Source organism: Rhinolophus hipposideros (genome assembly GCF_964194185.1).
Source record: "Rhinolophus hipposideros genome assembly, chromosome: 16".
Taxonomy (NCBI): domain Eukaryota; kingdom Metazoa; phylum Chordata; class Mammalia; order Chiroptera; family Rhinolophidae; genus Rhinolophus; species Rhinolophus hipposideros.
The window spans coordinates 25,156,998-25,177,601 of NC_138062.1; the positions used below are offsets into that span (position 1 = coordinate 25,156,998).

Sequence of the window (20,604 nt, forward strand, 5' to 3'; positions counted from 1 at the left end):
ACTGATTTACACCAGCATTTTTAAGGCTGCCAACAAAAAAGTCCAGAATTTCAGGCAGCCAAAATTCCACAAGAGACAACTGTCTTTTATTTTATAACTTATGAATTTGGGGCTTAATATGATTTTCCACCAACAAGTTCTGTACCCCCTCCAGAATGCTAAAGCCGGTGTATAGATCAGCAAAGTAAAACACAACATATGAGGCAAGTTAATATTAAACTTGTAGGAAAACTGTACAAATTATATTGTTCGTTTAAGAAAAAAAGCACTCTATTTGAAAGGGTGGACAAATGATTTATTGAGAACACTTAACCAGCACGTTCACATTTTTTACTCTCAATCCCACTTGTAGCATTTGTTTGGTGGTGGTGTGGCATTGGACACACTATTAATAAAGTCATCAATTAAAAATCCACTAGGCTCCAAATACTTCATGCCATCTGTTTTTATTAAATGTCTAGAAAAAAATGCAGAATTATGCCCAGAATAAGTAATAAATCACACGCAAATAACTTAAGGAAGAGTTAGATGGATAACTCTTTTTAAGCATAAGTAAATAACCTGTTTATTTAAAAACAAGAAAATGTTCTTGGTTTCTAGAAATAATTCTGTTGCATAACAAAACTTTCATATATAATTAGAAAAAAAATCAGTATAAAATTTCTTTGTATGCTCAAAGTAATCTTTTGAAGGAAGTCAAAGAGAGAATAAATATTAGAACACTGAAATGATTAAATGACTTTTTTTTTTACAAAACCATGAAATCTTTTTCTCCGGATGCCATGACAAAAATGGAGAGACATACATCATCCTTGAATATTTAAGTGTTCCATGTCTAAATGTCTTTCCCTAGGATTCCAGGCTTGTCCAAAAACCTTCATGTTTCATACAATTTCTAATGTGGTTTTATACACTTGTTCTCAATTTAAGAGTCAGGAAAGATATAATTGATGAAATCAGCATAGGAAACCTTAGAATTATTTACGTACAAAACTAGATATCAAACATAACATCCTATAATGTTTTTCGGTAAAGAGAAATGAGTTATCTCAAATAATTTTACAGATGAGGCCTATGGAAATTAAAATAAAGGAAATATTTCTATAGCAGAAGGCCTCACTAATCACTAAGAAAACCATACCAGGTGCTTATTGGAATCCTAAACTCTTATTCCAAAGACTGGCCATGTTGCCTACCATGGATGACTTCTGGACCATCATCATTGGGATGCCCACTGCTTTCCTGGAATGGATAAGAATCTTTGACAGATTCTCAGACTCACTGGAGAGAAGGATATAGCATTATATGTGAGACTACACACCACCACTATATTTCTGAAATAGCCGTACAAAACAGAGTTATTTCAACTGTTGCCAAACTGCTCTATCTAATGACAGTTAAAGCTAAACAAGAGTATGTACAAATGAGAGAAAGACTTCTGACACACATCCTTCACTTTTATAGTAGAAACAATTATGTAAAAAAAATCCATTTAAAAATATATTGCTAAATTACTCTATAAAAATTATTAGCTAATAACATAATTTTATCTATGCAAACTCTTCAAACAGACATCGAGTGGATAAATTATTTCTCACCAAAAGTTACTATATCTAGAAGAAAATAAAATGAAGAAATACCTACAAATTAACCTTCAAACTTTAATGTCTGTACCTGTACTATGTTACAAGACAGAGCATTAAAAAAAAAATTATCATTCTATTTGTAAAGAGGGCCTAGGAAATGTGTCTTAGGTGACAGGCAACCATGTTATTACTGTTTTTATCAATCCTAACTTCTGTCAAGACCAAACATTTCTAGTTCATTTAAACAGGACTTATTTTCTTATTTGGCACAGAGTTATGACAAATTTCATTCTTAATTTCTCATTCAATATCCAAAAGATACCACATTAAAATTCAAAGTTATGGCTAAGCTCTACAAGTAATGGCCAATGGAGAGAGTGGAGAAATGCATCTCTAAAGATATCTACAGAAAATTGCTTCACTTTAAAATTTGTTTATTCTTCCAATTTTACCCTCTGCTACTTTCTGTACTACACTCATTCTTTATTCAGTCTTCACTAATTCATTTTAGATATAGCAGTTTAATCAGAAGTAATGTGACTGAATGTATTATACCTGTGGTTTATTTTCATTTATTTTCATATAAACATGTTGAGAATCAGTTGAGTTCATTGTGTCCTTTGGAAATCTAATCATACAGAAAACCATGTATGACAGAATATGTACTACATAATACACACACACACACGCCCGCTCGCGCCCGCGCGTACACACAGACACACACACACACACACACACACACACACACACACACACAGGAGTCCTGAGAGCAAAACATAAAGGCTAAAAGAGGGGGTAACTCCTCATTAAGGGTGAAAGAAACTTCAGAAACTTCAATGAGGAGTTTCTAAAAACCCTGACTAAATTAAATCACTCACTTAAGATAAAACGCATCCAGTCTCGAGGAGCTTGCTTAAGAATGTTCTGTTCAGTCATTTATGACCAATGATGAGCAGGTGCTTGATGTCAAGGCCATTTTATATTTGAACTTCATCTTCTACTTTAAGTTCATGGCATGTATCACTTAGATGTCTTCCCAACAGTTCTCCATTTGACAACAGTGGAGTCATGGCAGGCGTCTGTGTGGTCAGTAGGGAAAGAGATGGAGAGAAACTGGGAGTCATGGCTTCTGGCAGAGAATTGAGATGATAGAGAAGTGGGGAGTGTGGGTATTTCTGAAGTACTTGCCCTGGGGTCATGGCTGGCATTCTTGGTGGAACTGCTTTAATCCCAGGTTGTGCTACTGCTGTTATCAATGGTGGTGGAAAAACAAAAGATTTCCTCTCTTTGGGAATGCCAGGCTTATGTAAATGCTCATCCTTTAGTTTTGCAATATCATTAAATACTGAGGCAAGAGATTGGAACTTGGGTTCCCAACTGAGGAGATAATCCCAGTGATAGTTGCCTCTCACCTCATGATCAGAGGTTCTCTGGGTCGAAAGAGTTGCACATCTTGCTTCCTGATCACCTGAAACAAAGACAGACTCTTTTCTGATCTCAGCCAGGATGCCCACTTTTGCCTCTCTCTTCTTTAGTGTGTGGGGTAACACATTATTTTGAACGTAGCTTGTACCACAGCCTTCTCCTCCATCTCCTTCCTCAAATGTATGGCTGGTTTCTGCTGTTTCGACAGTGACCACCACATCGGTCTCCCCGGACAAGCAGGAGAGCTGGTCTGAGTCCCTTGGGATTCCAGAGTCTGGCACCCTGGAGTCTCGGTCACTCAGAACTGAGCCAGAGTCCTTTCTGTAAGGGTGCTCATTTATCCTCTGGATCTCTTTATCTTCAGCAGTTTCTCCTTCCACAGAACAGTGGCCACTGGAGTTCGAGTGCCTGTACAGATTTACAATGTCCTTTTCCATGATACTTATTAAACTCAACCATTCTGGCATGGAGTCCACAGGCACGGAGTCCTCGTTACTGCAGTCATTGGTTTTCGGGAAGGGCTTGAGCATGCTGGCATCCTTGGTCAGTCTCAAATTGATATCTAAGGATGATGACATTTTCTTTTCTTCATAATTGTTTATTGTGTCTTTTCGTTTATGTCTTAAAATCAAGACAATGAGAATGAAGACCAGTAACAGGAACACTAAAAAGGAGACCGTGAGGCTGATGGAGAAGCTGCTAGCTGACACTGCCCAGTGTTTTCCTTCTGAGGAAAAAGACACATTCACAAAAACAGTACAAGATGTGAACTTGGAATCCTGTTTAGGGCTATGAGCGATTATTTTCATTTCAATGGTGTCTTCTTTGCTGACTTGACTTCTTATTAGGGGAAGGGCTCTAGTCAAATAAATATTTCCATTAGTTTTATTTACTGAAAAGAAAGGAGATGGCGTTTCAAGGGAGTAAAGAATAACACCATCGATACCAGCATCTGCATCTGATGCTTCCACTCTGCCAATCAACTGTCTTATGTTATTCTTTTCTGGGAGGTTGAAAAAATACGGATCTTGAGTGAAAATGGGTTCAAACTCATCAATTCCTTCAATATCCACCCAAACCATTAAGGAGGCTGTTGAGTCACCTTTGTCTTTTGCCTGAACCGTGAGGCAGTATTTATTGTTCTTTTCATAGTCAAAGACTTGCTTAGCATGAATATCCCCTGTCAGAGGGTCAATGAGGAAGGGGTCATGACTATGAGTCACCCCATGAGTGACAGAACAAGGGGATATGATAGAATAGGTCAGTTCTCCGTAAGGACCTGCATCAAAATCCAAAGCATTTACAGAACATATGGTGGAGAAAACAGGCAGATTTTCAGGAACAACACAGTTCAAGCTTGAGAACATAAACTGAGGTGCATGGTCATTGTCATCTAGGACATTGACAAACACAACTGCAAAAGCAAAATGTTTCTTTTCTTCATCTGAAGCTTGGATAGTTAAAGTGAATTTTATTGTTTCTTCATAATCCAGAGGTTTAATCAAATAAAGAACTCCAGTTTTCTCTTCTAAGTGAAAATGCCCCTTCTCGTTTCCAGAGATGATGTGGTAGATGATTTCTGCATGTGAACCCACGTCACAGTCATTGGCTGAGACCACAGTGATGTGGCTCCCGAGGGGGGTACTTTCCTTGACATGGGTGTGATATTTCAGACTGTTGAATGTCGGTGGCTTATCATTGACATCAAGCACTTCTATGGATACAATGGCTGTGGAACTCAATGGAGGGCAGCCGTGGTCAGATGCCAGAATGACAAGCTTATGACTGGCAAAAGCTTCTCTGTCCAGACTGCGAAGCAACACCAGATAACCAACTTGTTTATAACGATATTCCGAATGAATGAAACTAGTTTCCACTTGGAACCTGTTCTGTGAGTTACCACTGATGATGGAATATTCAACATGTGTGTTTTCACGGGTCCAGTCACGGTCAATGGTTGAAAAGGTGACAAGTGTGCTTCCAATTCTAGCATCTTCACTCAAGCTAAGGTTATAATATTCTACTACAAATTCAGGGGCGTAATTATTTATGTCTTGTATTTCTATCTCCACTAAGGTAAGAGCCCTCAGGTCAGGAATTCCACCATCACTGGCTTCAACAAGAAACTGAACTGTTGGTTTTTTATCCAGAAGAAACACAGGATTGATAGTAAATACTGTGCCTGAAAAACAAGACATAGCATTTCAATTAAATGTCATGAAATTAAAATTTCATGATCCAATTGGTCAGTAAATATTTATGAAATATTTACTAATGTGTTTAGTTATTTGTCAGATTTGTTACTTAAGTTACAACCAAGAGTAACTCCAAACAGAGAATTAAAATTATTATATTTATGCTTTTGTAACATTTAAGATCCAGAAATAATATTCATGGCACTCTTTAAGTATGTATGCTCCTTGAGGATGACTCTGCCACAAATTTTTTTTAAATCTTATTTTGGTATAGTAAATTGTTCCATTTTAAAAGAAAATGTATTCTTATTTGAAAAATGTATACCCCTCTCTGCTACCCATAGATACATGTATAATGACATTCTAGCACACAGGTATTTATTCAGGAAATACTGGTTGACAACACTCTAGTCAAATAACAGCAGTAAGTCTGATAATGCAAAGTTACAACTGTGGCTTAATTATAGAGATGTTTTTCCTAAACGTCTTGTTTCATTCAGCACATGGATTTTCTCCTTATTGATGAAACATATTTAATATATTATATTGTTTAAAATATAGAAATATGTCATTTTTCCAAGCATGCATATAATGACATGTTTCTAAGATAACTGTGTTTTAAGTATGATCAATAAAAAAGAATACAGAATGCTATCATATAAATGTCACATTTCAGTTGGGGTCCCACCATGAACTAAATTGATCTGATAACATTTTATGTTTTAAAAATGTTCTCATCAATATCTCACTGTAAAGTTTGTTGATAACTCATATCAAGCAAAAGAGCTGCTAGGAATGAGAGCTCAGAGGGACCACCTCCCACTTCCCACACCGTGATCTGCTGTGGCCAGGGTAGCAGGTCCCATCATCTGACGTCACACACACACACTCACATATGTATGTGTATGTATACACATACACACACGCACGTATGTATGTGTATGTACATATCTAATAAAGGTAAAATAAAATAGAAAGAAAGAAAGAAATGAAAGAAAAGGAAGGGAGAGAGAAAGAAAGAGAGTATGAGGTGAGAGAGACAGAGAGCAAAGCAAAGGAAAGTCAAATTCCTGACATGTTTACTTCCATACTACAGCCATTTATCCACACATGTGGCCACATGACCTACTTCTCCCCATTACAACACACCATGGGCCTCATGTTGGTATTTCATGACTTAATTTTTCTTTTAGATAATCCTCAGGTTAATTCAATTGAGATATCATTGATACATAACATTAGATTAGTTTCAGGTGTACAGCGTAATGATTCGATATATGTATGTCTTGCCATAAGGCTAATTAACATCCCCCATCCTGAGGGTCATTTTTAAATCAGCCCTCACTTGTGAAACGATGCCATGGTAGGTGGAGATGGGAAACACAGTGTACTGTGTCCCAGGCTGTTCTTTTCTAGAATGTGCTCTGTTAGGGACCATGCTTTGCTAATTATTCGTTTTTACCAAATTTAGCTTTAATGTCTACTCACTGTTAAACGTTCTCTGTACAATGTTTAACTGTTCTAATCTAAAATCACTTGCCTGAACACATTTCACAGCCATGAATATCTTGTTCTGATAAAAATACAGAGCCTCGGAAGGCATCAAATAAACCAGAGCCACAACTAAGTTTTTACTTAGTCGAGATGCTCAAATAATTTCCTCTTTTTGATTTTTTTTTGGGGGAGGAGATCCTTATTGAATGTATGATGCTCTTACTGAACTGTTTGTACTTGTGCTTTGATAAAAAGCTTCCAAAGTCTAGTAATGTGAAGTCCTCAGTACTAAATTAGTCCATTCGACTTCATCTGATTCTTGCCAAGGTCTGGGCTGAGCTACGTGAATGGTGCTTAGCTGGACTGATGGGCTGGGTGTTTACTATATGGGGATCTCTGCACTTCTGCGCCTCTGCCAGCACTTAATCAATTCCTTTTGCTTCCCAGCCACTGAGATGTTGGAGAAGAAAACTAACACTGGGATTTGCTACCATAGCATTTGATATGAAGAGAAATAAGAAGGTGGCGTCTATAATTTAACCAGTGGTTGGGGGTGGAGAGCTATTTTAAGAGCATTTGGAAAGGATTACTTCAGGTTTCCACCCTGTAACTCAAACCTATGAACACTAATGCCACTATAAATAACTCACCGTTCATAGGATCAATTGAGAATTCCTTAGAAGATGAAAGGATTCTGTAAGAAATGTCCTCGTTGCTTTCTAAGTCCGTGGCTGCCACGGTAAGCACGGAGTACCCCACAGGTACTGATTCAGGAACGGTGACCTGGGGGAAAAAGAGAGAGAAATGGACATTGTACTTAAAGACTATAAATATTTTCATGAACAGCCAGAACATGAGATCATTTTATTTATTTTGCTTAAGGAAAATACACAGAGAACCTGACTTTATTAGACATATTCATTTATAGAGCTGACATATTATGAGAAGATTGTGTAGTGGTCTCAGTATTCAGAAGAAAAGATATATTTTTTAAAAAATTTGATTGTTTTGATTTTTATTATAAAAAATTTCCTTCCAAATTATTTCTGTATGGTAGAGGATAGTTATATTATTACATTATGTACATTGTGCAATGTAGCAAGCCTTCACAGAAAATCATTACTTAGGTTAGTTTCCCTCCTGTGTTTATACAGTAACCCTACATTTGCTATATCCAAGAGTCCTGAAGCCTGTTTCCAAGTACTTAGTTGAATGCTATTATTGTCCTTACATCTACAAACATACGCTATGCTCTAAAAACTAAAATTTCCTCTTTACAGTTTTCTTCATGATTTGTTTCTGCAAAATGTTAGTCAACATATTCCAAAAATATGCCTAGGAAAGAAAAAGTTTTCGCAAATGACTTGAAACTGCAGATAATCCAAACTACCTCATTGTCTTGTCTATGGCTTTGAAAACATTAGGCAAGTTCCGATAGTTAGAACAACTGGTCCCCAATCCCTAAAAACTACACAAATGGTGACATACTTTCATATGATGACATGATACATACTTAAAAAACTGAATTTGAATGAGATATTCAATTCCATATATACTTCTAGCCTCCATGATATGAAATATAAAATCCTCAGCATCAATTTAAGCACTGGAAACAGTGAATATTGTATGCCTAAGTAGTCTGCCAACAAGCATAGGCTTACATTATTCCCTATTCTTTCCAGTTTTGCCTGTGTTTCAGCATCTCTTTAAGCTGTTTACCTGGTAAAAATCTTGAGAAAATACTGGTGGGTTATCATTGACGTCCAACACACGGATGATGAGTGCTCCCTCTGTGTGGTGCACTGAATCAGAAATTTCGATAAGCAGCTCATGTTCAGCAGCTTCTTCAAAATCCAGTGTTTTCACTAGCACCACTACTCCAGTGTTCTGATCAATAGCAAACTTGTTTCCAGCGTCACTCTCTTTGGTGAAATGGAAGATGAAAGCTGAATTCAAATCCACATCATGAACTGATATCCGAGTCACAATTACACCAGGCAAAGAATCTGAAATAGTCATGACCAATGTCAGTCTCCATTAAAATTCACCCTTTGAAAGACTTTTCTTTAGTAGTTCAATCCAAGCATTTTTATTTTAAGTCCAACATGATTTGCTGTTTCTTGGCATGATTTCTCATACAAAGCTCATTATGAACGAAACAAAAACTTTGAAGAATTTATAAGCCCAATAAAAGCGAAAATTTACCACTGAGTGGGGAATTGAGGAGGTAGGGTATACTCAATTTTTATATTACATTTTTAATTGTATTCTTACAGCACAATTCCAGGACCAAGAAACATTGTAACCCACTTATTTGTCCTATATAGTGTTTGTATCAAAATCATATATTCATGGGGGATATAGGCGGCAAGAAGGTTATTATTCAAAGCATTAATACAAAACATAAGACTTTGAAAAACACTCACGACTGAAATGAAAATATTTTGATGAAGTTAGAAATAGATACTTAGTTCCTTGTACTTATTTTTGCAAAATTATTCTTTTGAGCAGCGCATAGACTGCTTCCTTTCTTTAAAATGTGACTCTCAGAATTATCAAGAATAGGAGGGAAAAGTATACATAGTATCCCCCCCCAAATGACATACCAAATGCCTCACTGTTTTTTAGTTTAACTGCCATGAAAGGCACTTTGTTTTTAAGCTTATATGTATGATACAGGTAGAAAAAAGATGCCAAGGTATTCAGAATAGTTCCACTGTATATGAGATTCATAATTTTTATATTTCCAGCCTGAACATTCTCTATATGCACCAACCACACCTTACCCTATTCAGTACATTTTGATTTATGCTGTTTGTTCTTGTTATATGTTTATACTGGGCATACTGCTGCATTTTGATGCTAATGTATGTGCTTTGGAATAGTCTGTTCAGTAAATCCAGGACATGGGCACAACTAGGAGAGCAATAAAGCAAAGTTGTGAAATCATCTGGGAGGTAAAACTGAACAGTCTTTTACTGGTAGAATATTTTAGAATATTTAGAATATTTGTAGATATACTTATATATAGAAATTTCTGAAATATATCCCTCTTGAGTGGTGATGGTTATTATTTGTGGACATAAAATGTTAGGAACACTTTAGGAATAAGTTTGGTATTACGAGTGAAAGGAGAGAAGCAAGTGAAGGGCCACCACTCTTTGCAACTTCAACCATAAAGAGTTGGGTTGGGTTTTACCACTCGAACCATTGACCACAGACAACTTTGGGATCATGCTGTATGGTCATTTTATAACCCAGAGACCCAAATAATTAAGATTAATAAGCATATGACATAAAATGTTGCATTTCCAACTTTTACCAGTAATGTGGTAAAATATTTCTGCAATTGCTGAAGTTTAGTTTACACTAAAGAGGAAAATGGTGACTTTGTATGATGACCATCCAATTCCCTTCACTTATCACTTGTCATTAGTATACTGTGAAGACTGACCGAGTTCTCAGTCTAAGAAGATCGCTTCTTCTCAGAGGAGTTTAAGGACGATCATCACAGTGAATAAAATATGCTTCTTCATAGATTTCATTTTTAAGAAATGTCTGTACACAGAAACAACCTGTGTGGAATGGTGGTTTCAGCATGGGGAATTGGCCTTCAGCTAATCTGAATGCAAATCCCAGCTTTCACAGTTAACGTCTTTGACAGTTGATATTTAACTTTTGATGACGCATTTTCAATTCTATAAAATGAAGATGAAAACTATCTATGATGCCTGGCTGTGGAGGATTAGTACTCATAGTTAATATGGTGCCTGGCTGAAAAAAATGGAAGATGATGTTACACAACTTCGTCGAAACCACTGTTGCAAATTGCCACACTTACTTTCTGCTACTTCCACTGCTTCATGGGGAAGAAAAACTGGAGCATTGTCATTTACATCAGTCACTTGTATCTTGACCACACTTGTACAAGAAAGCCTGGGCATCCCTTTATCTGTGGCTTGCACAGTCAAGCTGGTTTGGAAAAGAATCAAGGAATGTTATCTATCATCCAAAAAAAATAAATAAGTAAAACAACATAAATATTGAATTTCCAGTCGAAAAATTTTGAATGCACTGACTAACTACTTTAATTTCTCTTCCTGGATTTTTCTAAATAGCATCATTTAAAATATATTATAAAAAAATGGTAGCCTGAAATTTATTTATCTATTTTTGACATGTTTAGAGAAGCAAATCCAGCAAGCTACCAGGGGTCATGAAGCATTTATACCAAAACAAATGCACCATATCTGGGAGACATACTGTCAAATTCAGTCCTTCCTTACTAAGAACAACCTAATAGATACAAACACCAATGCCTGTTCTTGGGATAAGCATGGCCTGGCCACGCATGGCCTGGATATTTCTACATATTTCCATTTTACTGTATCAACAAAAGATAGAGACACTAAAAGATTGCTTTGTATCGATATTTTTTTAGACCCAAATTGCAAAACGATTAAAATTATAGAACTAAGAGAGGACATTGCATGATTAATACATATACAAAAGATGCATGGTTGGCCTGGACTATAAAGTAGACGTAACGATCTATGAGCTGAAAGAATTCACATGCAGTGATGCCATCTCTCTCGGATGATGGTACAATGAGCTTCTCCAGCAAACAAGTTAGAAACCACATTAGTGTCTTCAACTTCTCCCTTTCAACCGATTCCCAACATCCAATTAATTATGAGTCTCATAGAGTTTATCTCTTAAGTATCACTTGCTTCAGTTCTCGTCCATTTTAGCCATACCTTTCAAGCCTCAAAAAGGCTGGTGAACCATCCTGTTTCACCAGGGACTGAAGAGTTTCCTGGGACATGAGACTCTATTTTTTTTGTGTGTTTGTTTGTTTTGTTTTGTTTTGTTTTTTAATCAGGACAGTCCTGGGCAAACCAGGACAGGTTAGCCTCATGCCCTAACATCTTTATCTGGAATGCTGTATGTTCATTATATCCTTTCTCATTTGATCACTGGTTTCCTTGCCAATCTTCCTACTGCAAGCCTCATTGGCCAACTCAATTGTTCTATCTAAACTCCTGATTTGAAAACGTGATTCTCTTATTTAAAACCCTTCCTTAGCTCTCCAGAGGTAGTCCAAGTCTTGAGGACATACAACATCACCTTCTGTGAGCTGGTTTCTGACTGGGCTCTCCATCCCTACACCCTCTTGGCTTTCAAGTTTACATCTTCGGTAAGCATTCACTGACCTCTAGTCTGATTGGGATGCCCCTTCTCTAGCCCATAGCACCCTGTTCATTCTTCTGTTATAGCAATCATCACCCTTTGTTTTGATGTTTTCTTTGTCTGCTTCCCCCATTAGTTCCTTGAAAGCCGATGGGTTACCTTATTTGATTTTCTTTAATATAGGTTGAGTGCTATTTTCTAAAGATTTGTCCGGCATTATAAATCTATTATGTGACAGAGCCAGGATTCGAGCCCAGGTCTTGGTTGCCTGGAAAGCTTGTGCTATACTATCCTCCTCCAACATGCCTCTCTTACTGTGTATATATCACTCCCTAATGTATAATCCTTAGCTTATTTTTCACTCCCCTCTAGACACTGGGAGATCCAGGAGAGTAGGTAAGTAATAAAGTGAGTTGTTAATCAGAAGATGATCTTTACCTCAGAGGTGGTATTAGTCTTAGTCAGTGGTTGATACTACCTTTTAAGAAACTGAGTTTTGGAAGTTGACACACTTCTACTTTCTTTTCCATTGTTAGCTTACCTGATAAGTGTTCTTTCCAACCTTAAATTTTAAAATGATGCAAAATAAGCATGAACTTAATAGCAAGTGATTACTGTTTATTTACCGTGCGTGAAGCACACAGGCTTCCTTCAACACTATCAGAGTTGGGACATCAAGATAACAACCACTTGAGTTTCACACTTCTGGAGCCTAGGAATAATTCCATGTGGAAATTTTGTTTTGTTAGTATGAACATAAGTCAGATACATATGGAAATATTTTACTAAAAATAATCAACTCATAATGTTCTCTGCCCCTGTTGCCTGCCTTTCCCCAATGTCATACTAAAGTCTCAGCCAAGACATCAAAGTTACGTCTTATTCTTCCACTATAGCTTTAACCACCCTTATTTTTACAACATTACAACTTCAGGGGTTCTATGTAATGCCTATGTCAGGTTAAAAAAAGAAGTGAGACTCTTTGATATGGAGGAAAATATATGATCCAATTTCAAAATAAAAGGACAAGTAAAAGGTTTCTCAATAGCTTAAAGAATAAATGAAAAATTATAAAGGCAGATCCACTGAGATTCTACACACAACTTCTGTGAGACCTCAAGTTTCTTATGATGGCTCCTTGGCAACCTTTGTGAAGCTATTGATTGTAGCCAGTCCAACTGGCTCCATGTTCCAGAACTGCTACCCTGATAAGTATTATCAGCAGAGGCTATAAATGAGACGGGCCAGATTTAGAACAGGCCCATTTTAGTTCAGAGCATTTTTCCTCTGCTCTACCAATTGTAGGAAGCTTCTTTAACCATGTTAAACGTTAAAGGAGGCTTTGACCAGGTAGGATCTTTGCTGATTTTCTTAACAAATACTGAAGATGTTGGTAGAAGATGTTTCAAAACTCTCACCAGTATCTTAAATGTCTTCCAACAATGAAATATTCCTCCTGAAATTCTAAGAAAAGATAATCAGGCAACATCAGAAACACCTATGAAAAGAAGAGCTATGATTGCTGGTTATATCCACACAGTTTTAGTTCCTCTTTCTCCTGAGATTCTACTATAATGAGAACAAAATAATTTAAAATAAGATATACGTCCATAAGGCTACAAAGAAAATGGGAGATGATATTAGTGGGTAAAGTGGGTGAGAAATTTCAACAAATTTCTGGAAAGTGCAAGCCAATTTTGGAGTGGTTACTGGTGAGTGGGTCAGAGGAAATCGCAGATTAAAATGCATTTGGAGATAGATAAGGATGGGTGAGAAACAGATTTGTCCCCATGTAACCAAGAAGAGGTTCAAGACATAGCAAATGGTGAGGTGAGATATTGATCCAAAAATAGCTTAAAGATTATTTTAAACTCAAAATACTGAACAATCAACTTCCTCTGCCCATTGCTCTTCACTCCCAGGCAAATGAATATCTGATGATCATATTCAGAATGATTAATATTGAGAGACTATCCTTGGAGAAATAAAAGCACCTCCCAAGAAAAAAGAACTCTCTGTACGTAGTCTGACAATTAAGTTCCTGAACTTGTTGCAACAATGTTGCTAACCTTTTTTGATATCAGAGGGATTATTCATTATAGATTTGTACCAACTGGACAAATAGTTAACCTAGTTTACTATTTGGACGTGCAGAAAAGGCTGCGTGAAAAAGTTAGATGAAAACGACCTGAATTTTTCGCCAACAATTCATGGCTCTTGCATCATGACAATGTACCAGCTCACAAGGCACTGTCTGTGAGGGAGCTTTTAGCCAGTAAACAAATAACTGTATGGGAACACCCTCTCTACTCACCTGATCTGGGCACCAATGACTTCTTTCTTTACCCGAAGATAAGGGAAATATTGAAAGAAAAACATTTGGATGACATTCAGGACATCAAGGGTAATATGACGACAGCTCTGATGGCCATTCCAAAAAAAGAATTCCATAATTGCTTTGAAGGGTGGACTAAGCGCTGGTGTTTGTGCATAGCTTCCCAAGGGGAGTACTTCAAAGGCGACCATAATGATTCAGTAATGAGGTATGTAGCACTTTTTCTAGAATGAGTTCGTGAACTTAATTGTCCAACCTTATACACTGTCATTTGTATGTCATCCTGCAAAGTAATTGACTTCCTCTCTGGTTCATTTGAAGTTAAGTGTGCTGGTCAATAAGCTCCACCAGCTCACTCAGAGATGCTAAAGACTTAGCAGTGACCTCCCTCAGAAAGCCTCCAACATGAAGAAGAGAGCACAAAATAGACAAAGAGAAGAAATGAACTCGAAGAAACACAGAGATCTTGAAAGAATAAAAGAAAATGTAAAAACAATTCTAATTAATGTCCTTGGAGAGACAGCAGGAGACAATGCATGCATAAATCAAGAACAAGATGCTATGGAAAAGTTCAAAGATCAAGGAAGAACTTTTGGAAATAAAAATATATACAACATCCAAAATGTTTTCTAACTAGAAAGCAAAAAAGAAAGTTTAGAAGGTTAAAATTAAGGCATTCTCCATGAAAAGTAAAACAAAAATAAACCAAGACAAAAACAAGAAGTGGAAAGTAGGAAATAAAATATTACTGACAAAAGATCAATCCAGGCAGTCCAACGCGTGATTGAATAGGATCCAAGGAAAAGGAACAGGACAAAATAAGCAAATAAACAAAACAAAAGAAAAAACAAACAAACAAAAAACCCCAAAAAACAGAAGGAGAGTTAATTAACAATGAAATAATATAAGAAAGTAAAAAGAAAGATTTCTCCTTATTAAAAGAGCACACCAACTACTCAGCACAAGGAAAAACCCACATCACAGTATATACTCACAAAATTTCTAAACATTATGGGTAAAGAAAATAACCTGAGAACTTCCACAGAAAAGGAAAAAACGAATCATATACAAAGCATATAATTAGAATGGCACCACACTTCTCAACAGAAACACTGGGTTTTAAAAGATAATAGAACAGTGCCTCCAAAACTCAAAAAAAATGTTCAACTTCTATATTATCCATTGCATAATCACATGAGAGGAGAATACAGGCATATTTAGATATGCGAGAACTCAGAGAATTGACTTCCCTGGCATCTTTTCCTACAAAGCTCCTCGAAAAGAAAACTAAGAAACAGAAAGACATGGAATCCATCACATGGGCACAACTAGGGGAGCAACAGAGCAAAGTTGTGAAATCATCAGCTAAAGGCTTAGAGAGCGCAGTAAAGATTGGTAAAACTAGATCAGCGGAGCAGAAAGCAGCAGGAAGGAGGTCTCCAAGGAGCAAAGGGGACTTGATAGAATAGGAGAGGCATTTGGAGGGGAAGAGGTGTGGGCGTAACAAAGCTACTGGAACATTTACAAGGAATTAAGTACACGGACATAGATAATCATTAATTTGGGGATAAAGAGGAGAGTAAGAATGGAAATAGAAGTATGACATAGCTCTGAAGTGAACATTTATAGAATCATATAATGTGAACACTGATTATTGAGTAAATGAAAAACAGTGTATGAATATAAAGAGAATCGGATACGAGAAGGTAAAAATATTAAACCCACATCTATTTTAACAAGAAGTTGAGAGATAATGTTTAAAATGATAAATGAAGACATCTTGGTGTTGATAATAATGGAGAAAACCAGTTAAAAATGTCAGCCTCTAGCAGGCTTTAATAGTGGAACAGGTGAGACAATGGCAGCTGACTTTCATCTAAGTCTGTTGATACTCTGATACTATTTGATTTTTCAAAAAATGTACTACTTTGATAACAATAAAAATTTTTAAATTAGAAAGTGTACTTAGATCCAAATCTTTATTTTTTATCTATCTATTAGTAATACTTCCTTTCTGATTGTAAACTTGCTCAAGTTGAGCCATTCCTAAAAACATGCGCTACTCTCCAGCCTGAATCCCACTTAGTTACCGTCATCTGGCATTCTTTCCTTTTAACTTGACATTACTGAAAAAGAAAATTATGCATTACAATTGTCTCTGCTTCCTATTTTATTCACTCCTCAACTCACTATCATCCATCCCTTCCACGGCTCGCTTTTAGAAAATAATATCAAGAGCTTTCTAATCACCAGACAATGGTTGCTTTCCAGTTGTGGACATGAACATTATAAACCTCAAAATGCTCACTCAGCCTTGTTTGAAACGAAAAGAAATTCCAGGTCCCAGTGGTATTCACTGAGAAGTCTACAGAGGAAATAATTCTGTCATCTGTATTTTGAAAACTAAAAGGAAATAATCCTGCCATATGTATTTTGAAAACTAAAAGGAAATAATCCTGCCATATGTATTTTGAAAACTTGTACTTTGGCCCTTGTTCATGAACAGAAGGATGTAAGGATGGAGAATATTTCCATTCTGGTGACTACAGAAGGAAAAATGAACAAAACACAGTGTTGGGATGCTGGCCAAATGAGGCAAAATTTTTATGTAACTTTAAATCTACATATATGATGTTTCTTACTATCATAAATTACAATTCTTCTCTTTGAAGTTTAGAGGAGCTTTCTAAGATAGTAACCCATAACCATGAAGTATTTGTTGTTTGATTTCCCAGAATTTGTGGTACTTATAGTACATATTGGTTATAGAAAACTATTTGCTCACTTAAACTGTAGAATATTTTTGTTAAAGAAAATTAATCTGTTGACTTGAGTTTTAAATTAACTTTACAGCTTTGTATTAATTAACCTACAAATATAACAGTGTGTACGTTATCTTGTTAGGAAACAATTTAGGACAAGCCTATTGCTTGCAAACTCTTTAATATAAGGAGTACTTCTAGTAGATTCTGAACCATACATATTTTGAAATCCCTTTCTTTTATACAGTTCAACCTTTCCCCTTGGTTTCCATGAAACCACCTTTTCCAGGTTCATGTTCCTATCTTTCTATTCCCTGAATCTATTTTTGTGGTGTCTATTTCTCTGTGTGGCCCTCAAGTTGTGGCAATCCCCAAGTTCTCATTTTACATATCCTGTCCAGGTAATTCCATTTTACATATTTTCCCTAGATCAATCCCAAATCCAAATCTTGAATGAAGACTTTTTCCCTCAGCTCCAGATCAAGATTTTTTTTTAAATTTAGTTTTCAATTACTATCGACACACAATATTAGCTTCAGGTGTACAACATAGTGATTAGACATTTACATTATTTACGAGATGATCGCCACAATAAGCCTAGTACCCATCTAATACCACCCAGTTACTGCAATGTTGTTGACTATTCCCTATGCTGTACATGATTTTTAATTGCCTAAGGAGTATCTTTAATTTTGCTCTTGCACAAGTCCCTCAAACTCAAAATGCCTCCCCCCAAATCCCAATCCCAATCTATTCTTCTTCCTGCTTTTCCTATGTAGAAATTTCAGCAGTATTTTCTCTTCCCTTGTTGAATAAATTCAACTGGTCACCATGTTCCTATGGATTCCATATCTGAATCAACTAGTAAGTAAGTATGCCCCCTCCTTCCATCCCACTGACTCATCATCACAGACCTTCCACAGCTGTTGTCTAGCTTAACGAGCCTGCCTGATGCGTGTTCTTAGACCTGTAGTACATCCATTACCAGATGTCTTTTAAAATAAAGATCTGAACATGCACTCTATTGCTTACACTTTTATACAGCCTACCAGATAGGGTACAATCCCCATTATATGGCATATAAAGTCCTTCAAAACTTGCCTGCAATCTACCAGCCTCTTTATTTTTTCAGATTATCGTGTGAGTTTTTTCCAGTGTTATTGAGGTATAATTGACATACTGCCCTTTATAAGTTTAAGGTATGCAGCATAATGACTTGACTTCTATATGTTGTTAAGTGATTACCACACTAAATTTAGTTTACATCCATCATCTCATATAAACACAAAAAAGGAAAAAAATGTTTTTAATCCTTGTGATGAGAACTCTTAGAACCTACTCTTGCAACAACTTTCCAATATACCATACAGCAGTGTTAATTGTAGTTGCCATGCTGTACATTATACCCCCAGCACTCATTTCTCTTGTAACTGGAAGTTTCTACCTTTTGACCATCTTCATCCTATTCCTGCACATGCTCAGCCTCTTTCCCATTATCCCGCACTTAGGTGCACTGTACCATTTGTTACTTCCAAACACACCAAATAGTGGCATAACCATACCTTTCCTCATGCTTCCTGCCTGTAGTGTCTTTTATTCCCTTTTCCATGGGGAGTCAATAGATAGGTTCCAATCCAGCCCTGTTGCTTATGAGACATGTGAGACATTAACATCTCGGGCTTTTCCTACCTTGCATATATTACTGCTTTTTATTATTTCTCTCACAATGAGCACTCAATGGGAGTATGAGTTTAGCATTGCTCCTGGCAATAACTGCTCTTTGACCTAGAATGTGTATGTGGGAAATTGCATTTTTAAACACTGAACTTAACTCTCATTTGCCTAGGACACTTTTGTTGGTCATTTGAAAAGTCCTTCAAAAGACAAAAAAATCTTGGCCCTGAAGTGTTACAAGGCTCACATGAATATCAAGTACCATCTTAAACAGTGAAATGTCTCTCCATGTTAGTTACAAGCCAAGTGGTGGAAAACAGTGATTAAAATCCAATTATTGCATGCTTACACCTGACAGCTGGAACTTGTCATTATTATTTTAAGTTTTTAAAGATTGTTTTTCTGTTTTGTAAATATACAAGTGTGTACTTTTCAGATTCATTCCCATGATACAATAGGAAGCCCTACTATGACCACTTACATGGACAAGAATCTCAGTTCTACCATTTACTAGCTGCATATTTTTGGCAAACTTTACCTCTGAATTTCAATTTCCTTATTCTGTAAATATTAAGTCTATTACGGGAATTTAACATGTAAAGCAGATGCTCCATAAATTATTGTGATTATTAATTTACTTCCTGCCATGGATTACAATGGCACTCAATTTTCCAGCTCTCTGAAAATAACTGTTTCATATGTCTGTATGTCATGCTCGGTAAATAGTTTTTAAAATTCAGGAATATCAGTCAAACAGAACTTGAAATCTCTATTTTATAATTTGTCATCATATTTCCACTGAGTTTTCCTACATGTGGCTTAACATGAGGACTAAAAATTATTTGATTTTTATTTAGTGCATTTATATTGAGTAGAATCATAACTGACAATATCTTTTCCCTCTCATTTTATATTATAACCGAGTATTGGAATTGAGAATATTTTCCTCCATCAGACAAAATAGCAATATTTCAAAGTAAAGTTAAAAGCTAAATGATACCTTTTCCAAAGCATTCACTGAAATCATCCCATATTTCTCACTGGTTTAAATATCAGAGAAAAGCACTAAAGGGAAAGAGAAGCCATAAGGAGGTGAGGGAGGGGAAAGGCAGGAAGGAGGTTTAAAATATTTCCTTGCCTTGGTGAACTGGAGACTGTGTGTGTGTGTGTGTGTGTGTGTGTGTGTGTGTGTGTGTGTGTGTGTGTGTCTCTGTGACTGTCTGTGTTGAGTTCAACTTCTCTCAATTCTCCCAGTCTTGAATTGAATTCCTTATAGAAAACTGGTGAGGGACACTTTCAAATTTTAGGACCAATCTAAATGTTGGGAACATTGACACTGTGAAGCCAATAGGAAAATCTGAAAGAAGTTAGATTTAATGGCTAATTATGTTCCACTGAGTAAAAAGAACATTGTAACAGTAAGTCTACAACCAGGAAATACTTAGTTCCTGGAATATAGCAGACCTTCAATAATCTCTGAATTGGTAATCACTCAGGTGGCAACTAGGCTGAGATTTACCTGCTGTCATCTATGGAGAGAAAAAAAAAAGCTTTATGCTTAAAACTACTATAGAAACAATGTGGCAAGGATAGGTTATAATATACTTATATCATCAGATTTAGTATATTTATACAATAAGTATTGTAGCAATTGATTACACTAAAATATTACCGAAAAAATCCTATTACTGAAAAAATGCTACTAGTTAATACCAGGTAAGGTCTTAAACTTTGAAAATAATTTTGAAGTGATATTTTGGAATATATTAAACAAAAAGAACTAAATACTTTAACTTTTAGAGTTGGGAAGTTTTCCAGAGGTTAATTAATCCGGGCCTCCTAGTAACAGATCCAATTTTCATCAGCTCTCACTGCTCAACCAAAGGCACACACTGCACTCTCCTCATAAAGCATGGGAGGAGCCTGGCTTAGGAGAACATGAA

The 20,604-nt window shown here is 36.3% G+C and overlaps 1 protein-coding gene across 1 annotated transcript in view; it reads right to left on the minus strand.

Moving 5' to 3' along the window:
- Window positions 1–276: 276 nt before the first annotated feature.
- The window catches only part of DCHS2 (dachsous cadherin-related 2), a 212,663-nt gene continuing 192,335 nt past the window's right edge, over window positions 277–20,604 (minus strand). The window contains exons 17-20 of the mRNA XM_081076714.1: window positions 10,542–10,672; window positions 8,420–8,706; window positions 7,351–7,483; window positions 277–5,193 (exon numbers count right to left, since the gene is read on the minus strand). Coding sequence (XP_080932840.1) covers window positions 2,564–5,193; window positions 7,351–7,483; window positions 8,420–8,706; window positions 10,542–10,672 — 3,181 coding nt within the window. The 3' untranslated portion in view covers window positions 277–2,563. The remainder of the gene's footprint in view (window positions 5,194–7,350; window positions 7,484–8,419; window positions 8,707–10,541; window positions 10,673–20,604) is intronic.